The sequence below is a fragment of the Canis lupus genome, chromosome 28 (assembly GCF_048164855.1).
Source record: "Canis lupus baileyi chromosome 28, mCanLup2.hap1, whole genome shotgun sequence".
In the NCBI taxonomy this organism is placed as follows: domain Eukaryota; kingdom Metazoa; phylum Chordata; class Mammalia; order Carnivora; family Canidae; genus Canis; species Canis lupus.
The window spans coordinates 24939302-24956396 of record NC_132865.1 but is presented as its reverse complement, the minus strand read 5'-3'; the positions used below and the strand labels follow the sequence as shown (position 1 = coordinate 24956396).

General features: G+C 38.6%; 1 protein-coding gene across 3 annotated transcripts in view; it reads right to left on the bottom strand.

The window, feature by feature from the left end:
- Positions 1 to 17095, bottom strand: part of CPA6 (carboxypeptidase A6) — a 329838-nt gene that overhangs the window by 84035 nt on the left and 228708 nt on the right. For all 3 annotated transcript variants that reach the window (XM_072804344.1, XM_072804341.1, XM_072804342.1), the window contains one exon: positions 5459 to 5583. In XM_072804344.1, the coding sequence (XP_072660445.1) occupies positions 5459 to 5583 (125 nt within the window). The remainder of the gene's footprint in view (positions 1 to 5458; positions 5584 to 17095) is intronic.

Below are 17095 nucleotides of genomic sequence, written 5' to 3'. Positions count from 1 at the left end.
ACGTTTTCAAAGATTTTAAAAAAATGTTTAAATGTTTACAAAATTGAGCTGTGGTATATCGCTCCACCTACTCTCCCTATGGACTTCCTTATACTCCAGGGGCTGGGAAACTGAAACTTCTTTCCTTGACCCTCTTGCAGCCTTGATTCTGGGTATATATTTGTGAATGCTGGTAAGATGGGAAGTTAAGAATGAGGCAGAGGCTATCTCCTACTGTTGCTGTGGCCATGTGGAAATTACGGAGATGTGACCGTTTAGAGGCAGTCAGGGTTGCTTTACAGTTTGAGAGGCAGTTATGGTAACAACAGTGGTGGCTGGAGTAGCACAGCAACAGATTCTGGACCTCTAGACCATTCATTGCATGAGGGAGAAGTAAATTCTATTTGATTTAAATCATTGTGTTTGGGGATCTGTTATGGGTTGAATTGTGTCTTCCTCTCCCCCAATTCATATATTGAAGTCCTAACCTCTAGCACCTCAGAATGTGACCTTATTTGGAAATAGGATTGTTGCAGATGTAATTAAACTGAGGCCACCAAGATGAACCCTGATCCAATATAACTGGTGTCCCCTTATAAAAAGAGGGAAGATGGGGATCCCTGGGTGGCGCAGCGGTTTAGCGCCTGCCTTTGGCCCAGGGCGCGATCCTGGAGACCCAGGATCGAATCCCACGTCGGGCTCCTGGTGCATGGAGCCTGCTTCTCCCTCTGCCTGTGTCTCTGCCTCTCTCTCTCTCTCTCTCTCTCTCTCTCTCTCTCTGTGACTATCATAAATAAATAAAAAAAAATTAAAAAAAAAACTTTTAAAAAAAAAAGAGGGAAGATGAAAAAGTTCTAGAGGTACATGATGCTGATGGTTGCACAATGTGCATGTACTTAATGTCATTTATTTAAATTGGTTAAATAAATGGTTATTTAAAATGTTTATAAGTGCATATTTAAAATGGCAAATTTTATGCTGTGTATATTTTACCACAATTTTTTAAAAGGGGGAAATTAGGACACAAAGAAACACATAGAAGGAATATATGAAAAGGCAAAGATGACAGTCTACAAACCAAGGAGAGAGGCCTGGGACAGATCCTTCCCTCGCAGCCCTCAAAAGGGCTTGATTTCAGTCTTCTAGCCTCCAGAATTATGAGACAATAAATTTTTGCTTTTTAAGCCAGCCAATCTGTGGTATTTGTTATGACAGCCCTAGCAAACTAATACAGGTCTCTGTTCAGTAACTAGACTGTATCTTAATATAGGCCCTAAAAGACCAGTCTGAAAATTAAAATAATTGTGTTATGGCAATTCTAGCCCCATTTTCCTTGTCAAGTAGTCAACAACAGCAGATTGATGAGAAGGAGCCCCAAATGGCATTTGTAACTGTTGTATTTTCTTAGTCCTTTACAGCTGATGATTATTCCTACCCTAGTTGCATATACTCCTAGGATCGTGATTAGAGCTATTGAGAACTTTCCAAGTGATGTCAATGCTCAGTATAAAACTGCCTCCCCAAAGCTTCTGGGGTGGGTGAGGGGGCTCAAAATGTGAAATTCCACTGCCAATTTTTACAGGTATTTAATTCATAAAATGATTGAATTTTTTATGACAGAATGAGTCATCTCATCTGTCATGCCATTGAGAGGGGCTGATTACCCAGGGGCCAGACACACGGGGTCACATTATGTCTGCCTTAAAGATGACTACAGCTATATATTTTGTATAGTTGTACAGAGTTAATGATAATCTTTTGAAAATACCCCAGGCTACAATAATAAAACTCAATTAAAATGATCTCTACCTACTGCCCTGTGGAATTTAATCGACTCTTGTGTGTTATTATCTTGGGATCAACAAAATGAATAATTCTAAATGATTGTCTTCCATGAAGAGACAACTGATTTAAAACACTCATTTTTTAGATTCCATTCTCTGTGACCTAAAGTATGATATTTTATTCTATATCAGTTCCACATGACCTATATTTAATGGCAGGAAATAGAGAGTTGTTAAAATAACTGGTATATTTCCTTCTACTGAATTGTAATTAATGAAGCATGTGAGCTGTTGCTGAGCACCTATAGATATAATTACCAGGCTCCTTCCTTCCAGGCATTCAGAGAATCAAAGCACACCTTCAAAGTTATAGTGACGACTAAAATGTGTTCAATATGAACAATAGTTTTATGCACAGCTGTGACTCGACTCTGTTCTAGAAGCACAGATAAAATACCTTTCTGCAGAAAAGCATCTCAGCACCTTAATAAGGCTGTAATTCTCTTTCTGGCAGGGAAGTACTTGTGTGGACTAGGAAGGAATGTCACTGCTGCTTTGCACCCTGTGGCTCAGCCTTCCACGGAGACTAAGGCTTTTACCATCCACTCACAGAGCCATGAGCCCATCCCAGGCCTTACCAGACATCATCAGGGATCTTCCTGCCAGTTTTAACACTACAACCATTTGCTAAAAAGTTGGAGTAATTGAGGTTAGTCACTTAGGATCATGCCTCTCAGCCCTGAAATTGTAGGTTTCCAAATAAAAGGTATGTCATTCCTCCTCCCCATTAATACACTACAATGCACTTCTCCCTCCAGATCCTGCACTGACTCTTTATCTCTTCACCACTTCCTCTTCCCTTGTGCCTGCTAGGATCCTGCTTTTACTGTAAATACACTTCCTACATTCTCATCTCTTCAGAGAACACTCCCTTCTCATATTCTTGCCCTAACAGAAATTGGACTCTCTCAAGGACAGATTCTTTTGTGGCTTTCTCTCGTGCCACTCCATCTATCATGGGACCAGAAGGGAAGGAGGTCAGCATTCCCCTGAACCCCCATTTCTCCTTCCACATCAATCTCCTTCCAGAAAAAGCTCATCCTGCCTTTGGCATCATGCTATTCCTTGTTTCTTTCCTTACTATTTCTGGATAGTTTCTGATACTCCCATTCCAGGAGCACATTCTGTCTCTTTATCTCTAATCTTGCCATCAGCCAAGGAGATTCAAAACTGCTGTACTGGGGACACCTGAGTGGCATGCCTGGAGAATCTGCCTTTGACTCAGGGCCTGATCCTGGATTCCTGGGATCGAGTCCCACACTGGGCTTCCTGTATGAAGCCTGCTTCTCCTCCCTCTGCTTGTGTCTCTGCCTCTCCTTCTGTCTCTCTCATGAATAAATAAAAGCTTTATAAAAAAAAAAACCCTGCTGTATTGATTCTCTGGTGATTTAGTCCATCCATTCTCAACCACATCAGTCTCAGTAATTTACACTCCACGTTAGCCAAATCTTCCATGACTACTTCCTGAATCTTGTCACCAGTCATAAATGTTCTATGCCAGGACTCTTTTTTTTTTTTTTTTCTATGCCAGGACTCTTGATCTTAGCCTACACTTGGTCAAAGTTTTCTTCCATTTCCTTGTTGCCCTCAGTCATGCTAAATTTGCTTTCAATATAAGGATTGTTATACTCTTCTTGATTCTTCCATTTGACTCCATCATTCCTCCTGACTCCTCTCCTTTCCTATCCAGATTTGACACCAGAGGTGAATATTTCAACCAGTATCCCACTAAGAACCTCAACTTCCTTGCTATCCTGACCTTTCTGTGGTCCTAATCCAACAAAACCTCAACTCTGTATGAGTACTACAATCTCCCTTCTTTTCAACAACCAATTTTATTGGTTCTTATCCCAGTTTTTCTCTTGGTAACACTCTTCAGCCCTTGTTTCTTCACCTTCAGGAGATATTTTTTTCTTCCTATTCCATGTAGAAAATTTAGCCATTAGTTATGATTATGATCTCTTTCAAGTTGTTGACTATCTTCTTTATAATCTTTTTTCCCCTCTTTATAATTTTAATGAGACTTGCATTTACTTCTTCAGTCTTACTGGATAAGGTATCCTTCCCTAGTGCTCAAATCCATTCCTCCACTGGTGCATTCTATTCTGTACCATCAACAGCTCCTTCCCTAGTGGACCCATCCCTTAGCCCACAGATATACCAAAATTGCCCCCTATCCCCTAAAATCCCAAATTTCAAGCAGTCATTGATGCTACATCTCCTTGTAGTCACTCTTCATTCTCTGCCTCTCTCCTTCTTTTAATTTCTAAGAGCGGTAGTTTGCTCTGCTTCTCCATGTTCTCACCTCCTATCCACTTTTGTCTACGTTTTCTGCTCCTGATAATCTAATTCCTCATTCCTACCAGGAGAGTTACCAACACAATTTCCACTGACAAATCCGAAGGAAACTGGTCAGTCCTCTTCTTGCTGGACATTACTGCACCACTTGGCACTACTGATGTTCTCCCTCTTAAAAGCCCTTTCTTCTTTGACTATCTTCCATTTGCTCCATTCTTACTACTTAACTATTTCTTAAGAAGAATACAAAAACCCAAACCAAATACCTCAAGATATTCAAATCTATTTGAATTTATTTACTCAATCACCCAGCTTAGATTTGGGGCTGTCACTGACTTCTTCCTCTTTCACCTACATCTAAGCAAGTGCAGGGTTGAGGTGGTTTTGTCTATCAACTACTTCTTAAAGTTTTTTTTTTTTTTTTAAGATTTTATTTGTTTACTTGAGAGCCAGAAAGAGAGCATAAGCAGGGTGGGGGACAGAAGAAGAGGGAGAAGCAGGCTCCCCACTAAGCAGGGAGCCTGAGGTGGGGCTTGATCCCAGGGATCATGTCCTGAGCTGAAGGAAGATACTTAACTACTTGAGTCACCCAGATGCCCCTTAGCTGTTTTTTTTTTTTTTTTTTTTTTTTAATGTTCTCCTGATCCCACTATTCTGGTACTGACTCAAGGCCTCACAAATTCTTACATGGACTATTATTGTAGTCTCCCATTGCCACTCCACCCCAGTTACACCTGGCTCCCTTGCTTACATCCTCCAAGTATGTGGCACCACACACTAGATAATCTGAATTCCTAGCCCCGTGTATCAGATTTCCACAACCTGGTCTTCCCTCAACCTCCTCAGCATCTTTTATTTCTACTCCCCATGTTTGTACACTAATAACACTGAACCACTTCAGTTCCAGAACGTATATTATATGGCTTCTTCCCTTTGCTTGCACTGTGCCCTCTGCCTGCAAGTCCTGAGGATCATCGTCTACTTAGTGGTCATTGCTCTTGCAGAGAGCTTTATCTACCCCTGCATTCCTACTCACTTTCTAGGCATTGCTAGGCTGCTCTCCTCTCCTCACACAGAGAAGACCTTCTGTGTATACACTGATCACCTAGTGGTAATGGTAAAATGATATGCCAATATGGTTCCTTTCCCCTCCCCCATTACACTAATAAGCTCATCAAAGAAGCATATTACTGCATGTAGTACATTCATGTCTGTTTTTGCAGTTTGAAAAATAGTCTTGAAATGCTATTGTAGGCACTCAACAAATAACCTGAATACAGTTCTCATTCAATTCAGTTTAGTACAAATTAATTAAGCAAGTGAAAAAGAATGCTTACTTGTACTGGATGTTGGCTTCCTGTAAGAATGCTAACAGGGCTTGGGAACCATTTTGGAGAATATGGACATCAGTAACTGCTCCTTTTGATACATAGGAGATACTGCTGGGCTGCCACAGGTCCACCTGTAGTGCAGGAACCAACCTATAATTCATATTCAGTGCAGGTGGGGAAAGATCCATGTCACAATGTGAAACATGTCACCTTATTTATATTCAAAAACACCAAACACATTTTAGATCCAGATTCAATGCTTTCATCATCAGAGTAAAACTCTTATTTGATTTTTGAATTAGGTCTCCAAATTAGATCGTATCCATAATAGAATTTGATCATAATTTACAAGTAACAGTTTAAAGACCAATATACATTAAAGCCACAAGGTAAAAACTAAATAAAAATAGTTTTGTGTGACTTTGATATTCTTAAATATTATTACACAAATACTTGAATAAGAGAAAGGAGGACATAAACTACCTTTTATTTTACTACACAACTGACCTGTGGTAGCTTGGCAACATTTAAATGGAACTTTAAATGGAATACTCTCCAGGTACTTCCTCATTTCCCCCAACACAAGCACGCCTTTTATCAATTCCTACCCGGCCTTCACATGGCAATAGAAACATCCCTTTCCCAGGTCAGACTTTTCCACTAGGGCAGTCTCCTTGTCAGAGTTCTTAGAGCAACTCATGCTTTTTTCATTATGTAATTACATCTTATCAGAATGTAAGCTCCATTTAGTTACCACCTCATTTCAAGTGCCCAGAATGGTGCCTTGTGCACATCAGCAGCTCACTGTTGTATGCGTGTAGGCCCCATGTAATATTCACTCTATATTCACCCCACGTTCAGGGTTTTGCAGGAAAGCAGGAGCCATGTCTGTTGGGCTTACTGTGGTGTTCCCATGGCCTTGTCTAGTGCTCCATGTTCATCACTGAACTTAGCTAGAAGGCAAGAGAGCCTTAAGTTCTGCACAAGCCTAGAGCTACAATTTTTGATTAGGCATAGTTTGCCTTTACAGACATATCTCTGTCTTCTCTGTGTTTGGGACTCTTTTCTTCCTGCATTTCCAGCCTTAGTCTGTTACAGGGCCTTGGTTTCTGATCTGAAAAGATTTAGTTACTTTATCTTCACTTAGATGTCAGTGTCTGCATTCTGTTGGGAACTATAGAAGACCAAAAATACTTTGTGACTCAAGGAACTATACCTCTAGTGGTATAATTTAATCTTGAACAGGGTAGAGAGGCATTTGCTGCTTTGGGGACAAAGAGTCTGCCTGTATTTTTTAAAGCACTCCACTAAGTTGCAAGGGCAAATCTGACTCAGCTAACATGCTAGTCCAACAATCATAGAAAAACAGAAGTGTGGGGCTGGAAGGGATGCTGAGAGGTCATTTGATCCATCTGTCAGCCCTTGGGCAAGGATACATCTAGGACTGAACAAACCTGTCCCCAGTAGATGTATCCAAACCACATCTTTTAAGTCTCTAAAACAGGAGAGTTCACAACATCCTAATGTAACTCATATTCACATTTAAGAAGATTGCAGACATTTTTCTTGATCTCTTATGCTGCAGCACAGCTTCATTTTTTCTTATTCCATTTTCCAGTAAGGAATGACTGGTTTCTTGCCTTTGTTAGTAAAGTATGCTGGTATCTTTCACTTTTCTCTATACGTTAGATTTTCTGATCCTTTAATCATCTTTGAAACCTGCCTTTAAACCCATTATAGAGACAGTTTTTTGATATTAAGGTTTGCTACCATCCCTTAATGCCAGTAAAGATGAGGAAATAGTGCTGCATTTGGAAGGTAGAGAACCGTAAGAACTGAAAATAATATGAAGAGCCACTCTGGAAATTAGTTGATGTGTCATTTTCTAGAGTGTATGCTAAAAACGAATCCTCATCCTCTAGAAGATAGTAGCTTCCCTGCAGGGAGGTTCCAAGTGACATATCCTACCGCCTGACTGACCTGCAGAGGACTTCTTAGGAAGCCTTTCTGACCTGCTTTGTCAGAAAGCAATTGGTCTAAAGGAAATTAACAAAAATAGTTTGCAAAATCAGGAATTGTATTCTGGTTTGATATTAGGAAAGTTAGTTAAAATGTACTATCAGCTTTTCTCCAGTAAAATTTTGGGGAAAAGTGCTTGGATACATGACATGGGCATTTCAGTCTGGGGGGCAGGTACATGCCTATATCAAGATATAGGGGACAGTAATACTCATGTGAGATTTGTAAAATGTCCTACTTTATAGGTATTTCTGATCTTTTCAATAAAGCCTTGAGGTAGGAGTTAATGATAGATACATTTAAAGAATGAGAAGACTCAGATTTATAGAGGCAAAGGCAATTTTCCACAGATGAACTGCTCCAAAATGGTGACACAGCATGTGCTTAACTCCAATTCCCATACTTACTCACTGAGTAAGTGTCTTTTGGATCTTCTGGTGAAACAAGCAGCTTCCAACTTCCTGACTTAGTGTTTGACGAGGTCTAGTTGGCAGGTCTCATACTCTGGTCTTTCCTATCAGGGGTTATTTGCCTTATAAATTAATATGCAGGTATTTCAAAGCTTAAATCAGCCCACTCTGGGCAGGTTGCCATCATTTCCTTAGGGCCTGATCACATCTGGATAAAATGATAAACTGTCTTTGAAAGGCAAAGCTGGGTAACACTTTATAAAGATAACAAAGGATCAGTAACCTTGTCAGGATGGTCTCAGATTGTATGCCAACCATTGCAAGTCTTTGCTGTAAACAGCCATCTGATATTCCAGGGAAAGGATGCTCCTTTGTGAAAAGTTCTGGCTTTGGAATCTAGTGGTTGTTTCCATGTTTTCCTTTCCTCATATGATTACTAGTCACATAGAGCCAGATCTACTTAGGAGGTAGAGGTAATGAAGGGTCCCTAGATGGCTCAGTTGGTTAAGTGTCTGACTCTTGATTTTGGCTCATGTCTTGATCTCAGGGTTGTGAGTTCAAGACCCACATTGGGCTCCATGGTGGCAGTAAAGCCTACTTAAAAAAGAAGAAAAAAAAGAAGAATGGAAGTAATTTAGTATATGATCAAGACTATGGACTTTTGAATCTGAAGGCCCTGAGCTGGGATGCTAGCTCTGGGTAATACTGGCTGTGTGACTTTGGGGGAGGTTTTAACATTTCTGAGCTTCAAATTCCTCATTTGTACTTTTAAGATAGTTAAAAAACCTATCTACATACTTTTCTGTAGGATAAGTTGGAAAAATAGAAGTAAAACACACAGCAGAAAGTCTGGCACATCGTGGAATCTTAAAAAAATATTATTTATTGTTTCTTTCTTTTTGAAAAGCATATAAAAAGAAAATCTGGAAGCAGTAAAGATAAAGTTCTACTTTGAGTGTTTCTGAGTAAAATGACGACTATAATGAGATTATTCCCTTATTGAGACATTAAAACCTACAGATGGCTTTAAGGAGGAGAAGAACCAATAAATAAACCAAAAATATGAACAAGGCTGGAATGTTTCCTAATGGAAAGGCAAACAACTGGATTTGAAGCCACTGTAGCCTACTGGTTAATTCCTGGGACTCTAGAGTCTGACTTTGCATGATTAAATTCAGGCTCTCCACAGTTAGCATCTGTGTGATATAGGGCAAGTTCCTTAATCTCTTTGGGACTTTCTTCAACTGTAAAATGAAGATGATAGTTACACTTCCTGGTTGTTATTGTTATGGGATTATAGAGACTATAGAAAATGCAGTCATTAAGAGCATAAATTTTGTAACTCAAGACAGGATGAGTTTGAATCCCAGTCTTGCTGCTTAATAGTTGTGTGACTCTGGGCAACTTACTTTAGTTCTCTATGCTTGTTTCCTCACTTATAAAATGGAGTCATAAATACATTTTATAGATTTGTTAGATTTAAACTAATATCTATAAAATACTTTAAACAGCACCTGGTGTGGGGCACCGGGTTGGCTCAGTGGTTGAGTGTCTGTGTTTGGCTCAGGTTGTGATACTGGGGCCCTGGGATCGAGTTGCGCATCGGGCTCACCACAGGGAGCCTGTTTCTCTCTCTCTGTGTCTCTCATGAATAAATAAAGTCTTAAAAAAAATTAAACTACCTGGTGAACAGAGGTCATTCATTAAATGATAAATAATTCAAAATTCAAAAATAATGTCTTTGCAATTAAAAAATATATTTTAGTCTGGCATGAATTTTATGGCTCTTCTGGCCCTTGTGCTGTTTATTTATTGGCCTAATCCAGCCTTCATGAAGCATCTACCTGTCGTTTAGGCCTATGGCTGATTACATATCAGCCATCTGAACCATGGCTGGTTCAGATATCAGTGAAGGTGTAGTCAGTGTCCCTTAGCAGTTTCAGAGGAGTCCTACATGTGGATATTGGGAAGATCTGGTGTTTCTTCAGCTTGGGAACAGATGGCCTGCTTCCCAGCTGCTTGAGGTAACACAGAAGCATGAGAGAGGAGAGTCTTACTCTATATTTACTCTTACATTTGGTTTGGAAAAGTGTTAAGCACTTACGTGTCACGTAACAGAGATCTTACTGCACAGAAAAGCACCCTCTCTTATTTACCCTAACAATTGTCTTTTTGGTCTGAATTCATTTAACCTTTTTGAATCTTAAGATCTTTGTCAGGATGCCTGGGTGGCTCAGCGGTTGGGTGTCTGCCACCTAAATTTTGTCTACTCACCTCATTCTCAACTCTCAAGTTTTTATTTTTTAAAAAGATTTTATTTATTTGAAAGAGAGAGAGGGAGAGAGAGAGGGAGGGAGAGGAAGGGAGAGAGAGAGAGAGAGAGAGAGAGAGAGAAAGAGCGAGCATGAATAGGGAAAGGAACAGAAGGAGAGGGAAAAGAAGACTCCTTGCTGAGTAGGGAGCCCAATGTGGACTCGACCCCAGGACTGGGATCATGACTTGAGCCGAAGACAGACTCTTAACCAACTGAGTCACCCAGGTGCCCCAACTCACAAGTCTTTAAATTTTAGAGTGTCCACTTCAGCAACATAAAGAAATGCTTGTATTTTGTGGCTATTATTTGTCCTTGTTCTACTTCTTAGGACTCCTTAACATTTCAGATACCAGGGGGCTGCTAGAAGGGAAACTTAGCTAGAGATCTCCTGTAAACTAAAGGCATTGGTAGGTTGTTAAAATTTGGGGACTCATTTTAACTAGCTTCAGTCTCTCTCCCTTACAAAATGCTAAGTTATCACTTCCCTAAAGCACAGGCCCAATAAATACAACAAAGTCTCCAGGAATTTAGGCAACTCTTATTGTTTCACTATTATAGAAAGATGAAAATATATTAACTAATTAGGGATTAAAATAATCATAAAAATTAGTGGAGGCCCAACAGCGGGATAAAGTAAATCCAAATGAAAGCATTGCTTGTAAATTTCATTATATTAGAAATTCATACTACTAGGACAAATACTAGTCATCATAAAAGCATTATTCCTATGACATTAGGTAAAGGTGGGAATGCCTGGTGAAGCTCTGTTTTGATGTTCAAGTTTTCTCTCCGATTCTCTTCAAGGCTGAATACTGATTGTCATAATTGGATAATAAGTCTCATTTATTCAATAAAGTACACATGTTGTAAAAAAAGAAAATGATTTCTAACATTTCCCAGGACTATTAATTGGTACATTCACCAATTTGAAAGGATTATTGAAGCCCATCAGTCAAAGATTCTTGGAATATATGGGTAGTCAAAAAAGATTTGCTTGTTTCAACAAGTGGTAATCTCAGAAAGATGGTGTTAGAAAGAACTTATGGGATTTGGGTTTGTGTTAGGTGATTTTGTGTGGGGCTTAAGGAACTGGGATTTTTATTTGGGTTGAATGCTATAATGAAGGGAATTCCACCATTGGATATCTTGATAATATTACTTGCAAGGTGAAAGAAACAATTAGAGCTATAATTGATAAAGAAACAATAGTCATATCAGCCAAACAAGGTGGAGGTTTTGTCATTTTTCTGATTTGGAATATATATATTTTTGGTCTGTGTTTAGACAGGATCACAGGGGTCTCATTTTTATCTTATTTTATGAAGAACACAGAATGGTCTTGTCTGGTGTTGGTACTCTGTAAAGTGTTCTAATAGGAGAAACCCAAGGTCTAGCTGTTAGTGCTGGGATGGCTCCTGGCTGCCAGAGCTGTTTTTCTTCATCTCAGGAAAAATCACTATTTTACTAAGGTCATGGGATAACTAATGGTATGCCCAATGAGAGGTACGAACTCTCTGCATTATCAGGCCAGAATGGCTTGGAGGAGGTGATTTGAATACTAGGTCCACTGGGGCTACAGAATGAAGGATGTAGACTTGTGATGGTCTACCAAGGAGAATTAGGAACTCAATGACATCTGACTTTGGCACCTGCATCTTTCTGTAGTACCTGCATAGCATATAAAAGAGTTGATACTACTTAATTCCTGCTCTCTAAGTGAACACTTGAAGACTTAAAAATACTAAGGAAAGGTTTCTAACTGCTCCACTTGAGACTGAGAATTTAGCCACCACTCAGGAAAGTTATTAGATCAGGGCAATATTATTTCATTATATTTTGCTAGCTTAAAATAATTCTATTCTTAAGAATTGAGTTAGCATTTTTAGCCTGGCTTTGTAGAATGGATAAAAATAATCAGAGATCATCTGATGCAACACTTGAATATCCATTAATAAGGACATTTGAAGATAAGAGCCCCTGGGCTGCCTCCCATCAAGTAATAGAGATTTCCTTCTATTTTCTATTGATGATTTATGGTTTTAACATAGACGATTTTTTCATAATATTTGATTGCTACATTCAGAAGTATTTCATTTGGTGTACTAAAAAACAGTATGTTAACACATTTATATTTTGGATATTTTCTGGAGTTTAACACGCAGTGAAAATTCACTTCAGAGTTTGTTTTGCACAAGAATTCTATGTATCACAAAAAAATCAAACCTCATCTTTGGCTCGGTGAGAAAATTAATAGAAAGTAAAAGAAATAGCTTCATTCTGGTTCTGTGTAAAGTTTGCTATGTCACATTTCAGAGACTTAATCTTCCTATTTAGAAATAAAGGGCTTGAAGAACATTAGTTCTGATTTTCCCTTATACTCTATAATTCTGCCAGACTCACTGTGCTTTTCTGAGTATAAAAGTTTACATTTTCCTAGGAAAATCTCTTTCAAGTTCATTCATGTTTTCCTTATTACTCTCAGAGTTATAAAAAAGGCCTTCTAAACAATTCTGCACTAATATCATATTTCAGTGATCAGTTTTATTGACTTATTAGATCAGTAATGAAAATGATATATAAGGTAACTATTCATTTTTTTTAAATTCTAATTTTTTTCAACCCCTTTACTGAAAGCATTTTTCCAAAGGAGTTGGAAAATGATAAAATAATTATTTGCTTCCACATTAATTGCTAGCTGATAAAAAGGCCAGTGAGAAATCCTTAAAGTAGAGGCCAGGTGATCAAGTGACAGATAATCATCCTTTGAACAACCCAGAGGATCTGGAGATTGTTCTGTCTCTCTGTTGTTTATGAGAATAGACTGATTTCAAAAACTCAGCTGTAAGTACCCCACATCCATTCATTCTTTACTGAGGTATCTACGGTGTTTCAGCCATCAAGCTATATTCTCAGGATACAATGATGAGTAAGACATACCTTGGCCTTCAAGGACTAAACAGATGTTACATGCTCAGTCTATAAAGGGAAGACACACCAAGACTGTTTATTTACATCTGGAAGGTAGTTTGAGAAAAGTTTCCTAGGAGGAGTTGTTTATGCATAATACTGAATGAGGAGTAGGAGTTAGCCTGGAAAAGGTGAGGAGAAGAGAGAAGGGGGACTTAAAAGGCATCATTCAGAGACTTCCATATGAAGGCGGTTTGTATCAAGAATGGAAGAACTAACATAAATAAATAAAAATAATGGAACAGCTATGTTGAAGTTTACCTGAGCCCTATGACCCTGTCAAACAGTGATCCCACTGCCCCTTTGTATTTTTAAATGGCTTACTCTAATGAATGATTCATAGAACTTCGAAAAGACTCACAGATTCCCTTTTTGTTTACCTATGACAAGCTCTGGCATAGACCCTCAGATTCCCATTCTTTGTCTCATAAATAATTAGCTGAATGGTTTGTCCCCATTAATCACGCCGAACAACATGCCTGTTACTTCAACAATTAAGCTTCTCTCTTTCCACCAGGGCCCTGAACTTTTTTCCACCCTCACTGGCTATAGCCCCTCTGTAACAGTCCTTCCTGAGCATCAACTGACCTCATAGTGAAACATCCTCTGATCAAGTCCCTTTCAGCCCACTTCCCCATACCTGGTTCTTTTTTTTTTTTTTTTCCCATACCTGGTTCTTGCTAGCCTTGTTCACTGTTCCTCTTGAAAGAAAAACCCTTTTCTTTCTGACTTTTGAGATTTGTACATGTTACGGTTGACATGTTTACCCTACTGCAGTAGTCTTTTTTCCTGCATTTGCAATAATTCTTTTGAATAAAGTTTATCCTTCCCTAACTCTGAATTTGTTTTTTATTTGATAACACTATACAAAATCATGCTCATGGTTTATTTGGAGGACTGAAAGTAAAGAAGTAGTTCTTTTAACCAATTCCTATGTAATGGAGCTGACATAACTAAAGTTCATAGTGTCATTTAGGGGTACGCAATGAACTAATCCTTGGGTGAAGTCCTGGGTCAAGTTCCTTGACGAGTCCCACCCTTGTATGCCTGTATTTGGGTCAGCTTTCCTCCCCAGCTTTATTGAGATGTATAACATTGTATAATTTTAAAGTATACAACAGGGATCCCTGGGTGGCGCAGCGGTTTGGCGCCTGCCTTTGGCCCAGGGCGCGATCCTGGAGACCCGGGATCGAATCCCATGTCGGGCTCCCGGTGCATGGAGCCTGCTTCTCCCTCTGCCTGTGTCTCTGCCTCTCTCTCTCTCTCTCTCTCTCTCTGTGTGTGTGACTATCATAAATAAAAATTAAAAAAAAAATAAAGTATACAACATGTTGACTTGATACACTTATAAAATATAAGTGATTTGATACACTCCATTATGTCATTTAATTACCATTTCTTTGTTGTTGTGGTAAGAACATTTAAGATCTAGTTTCTTAGGAATGTTTCATATAATGTAGTATTTTTAACAATAACCAAAATGTTACACATTACATACCCCAAATTTATCTTATAACTGGAAATTTGTACCCTTTGACATCTCACAACTTCCTCCACCACTAAGTCCCTGACAACCACCATGCTACTCTGTTCCTTTAGCGTTTAAGATTCCACATATAAGTGAAATCATATGGTGTTTGCCTTTCGCCATCTGACTTATTTCACTTAGCATAATACCTTCAAGGTCCAGACATGTCATAAATGTCAGGATTTCCTTTTCTCTCATGATTAAATAATATGCCATTGTGTGTGTATGTGTATACACAAACACACACACACAGTACATTTTTTGATCCATTCATCTATTGACAGACACTTAGGTTGTTTCTACATCTTGACTATTATAAATAATGCTGTAATAAACATGGGAGTGCAGGTATCTTTCTGAGATCATGTTTTCACTTTCTTTGGATATATACCCAAGAAGTGGGGTTGCTGGATCATATAGTAGTTCTATTTTTAATTTTAATGAACCTCCACACTGCTTTCCATAATGGCTATACCAATATGCATTTCCACCAATAGTGCACATGTGTTCCTTTTTCTATACATCCTTGCCAACGTTTGTTATTTCTATGTGAAGTGATATCTCTGTGGTTTAGATTTTTTCTTCTTGTCGGCTTTTCAGTGCCTAGCTCTTACTATGAATGTGTAGTTAAGGTAAGCAGACATCTCCAGAGATAGATATACCAGAAAACAGAAAAGAGGAATACAGAGATATCAGAAACAGAAAAAAGGAATTCAGAGGAAAGAGATAATACATGGAAGAGAGCAGAAGATGGAAGTCAAAGAAACTGTAATAAGTGCAATGAATGTTTCTGAGGTAAGAGAATGAAACAAGAGCACACTTATGCTCACTGCAGAATTATTTATAATATTCAAGATATGGAAGCAAGTATCCATGCTCATGGATTGGAAGAATTAATACTGTCAAAATATCCATAATTCTCAAAGCAGTCTACAGAGTCAATGCAATCCCTAGCAAAATACCAACAGCATTTTTCACAAGAGTAGGACAAATGATATTAAAATTTGTAGAGAACCATAGAAGACTCTGAATAGCTAAAGAAATCCTGAGAGAAGAATGAAACTAGAGGTATCACAATCCCAGATTTCAAGATAAACTACAAAACTACCATAATCCGAACAGTTTAGTACTGGCAAAAAAATAGACACAAGGTCAATGGAACAGAATAGAGAGCCCAGAAATAAAACCACATTTATATGGTCAATTAATCTATGACAAAGTAGGCAAGAATATGCCAAGGAGGAAAGAAAGCTTTTTCAATAAACAGTGCTGAGGAAACTGGATAGCTACACACCAAAGAATGAAACTGAACAGCTTTCTAATACCATATAAAAATTCAAAATTGCTTAAAAACCTAAATATGAGATCTGAAACCATGATCTTCCTAGAAGAGAACACAAGCAGTAATTTCACAGATATCAACTATAGCAACATTTTTCTAGACATGTCTCCTGAGGCAAGGGAAATGAAAGAAAAAGGTAAACTATTGGGATTACACCAAAATAAAGCTTTTGCCCAGCAAAGGAAACCATCAACAAAACAAAAAGTCAACCTGAATGGGAGAAGATATTTGCAAATGATATACAACTGAACACCAAAAAAAACCCCTAAATAATCCAATTTAAAAATAGACAGAGGACCTGAACTGACATTTTCCCAAAGAAGACATATCATATCCAAGACCTATCCAACAGACCAATGAAAAGATGCTCAACATGACTCGTCGTCAGAGAAATGCAAATCAAAACCACAATGAGATATCACCTAACACCTGTTAGGATGGCTAAAATCAAGGAGATAATAATAAGTGTTGTCAAAGATATGGAGAAAAAGGAACCCTCATGCATTGTTAGTGAGAATGCAAACTGGTGCAGCCACTGTGGAAAACAGTATGGAGGTTTCTCAAAAAATTAAAAAATAGGGATCTCTGGGTGGCGCAGCGGTTTAGCGCCTGCCTTTGGCCCAGGGCGCGATCCTGGAGACCCGGGATCGAATCCCACATTGGGCTCCCGGTGCATGGAGCCTGCTTCTCCCTCCGCCTGTGTCTCTGCCTCCCTCTCTCTCTCTCTCTCTGTGTGTGTGTGTGACTATCATAAATAAAAAAAATTAAAAAAAATAAAAAAAAATTAAAAAATAAACTACATATGATTCAATAATTCTACAATCAGGTATTTATTCAGGGAAAATTAAAACACAGTATATGCACCCCTATGTTTACTGCACCATTATTTACAATAACAAGGACATGTAAGCAACTTAAGTGTCTACCAACAGATGAATAGGTAAGGAAAATGTGGTGTACACACACACGCGCACACACGGTGGAATATTACACAGCAATAAAAAGGATGATATCATGCCATTTGACAGAACATGGATAGACCTACAGTGTAATGCTAAATGAA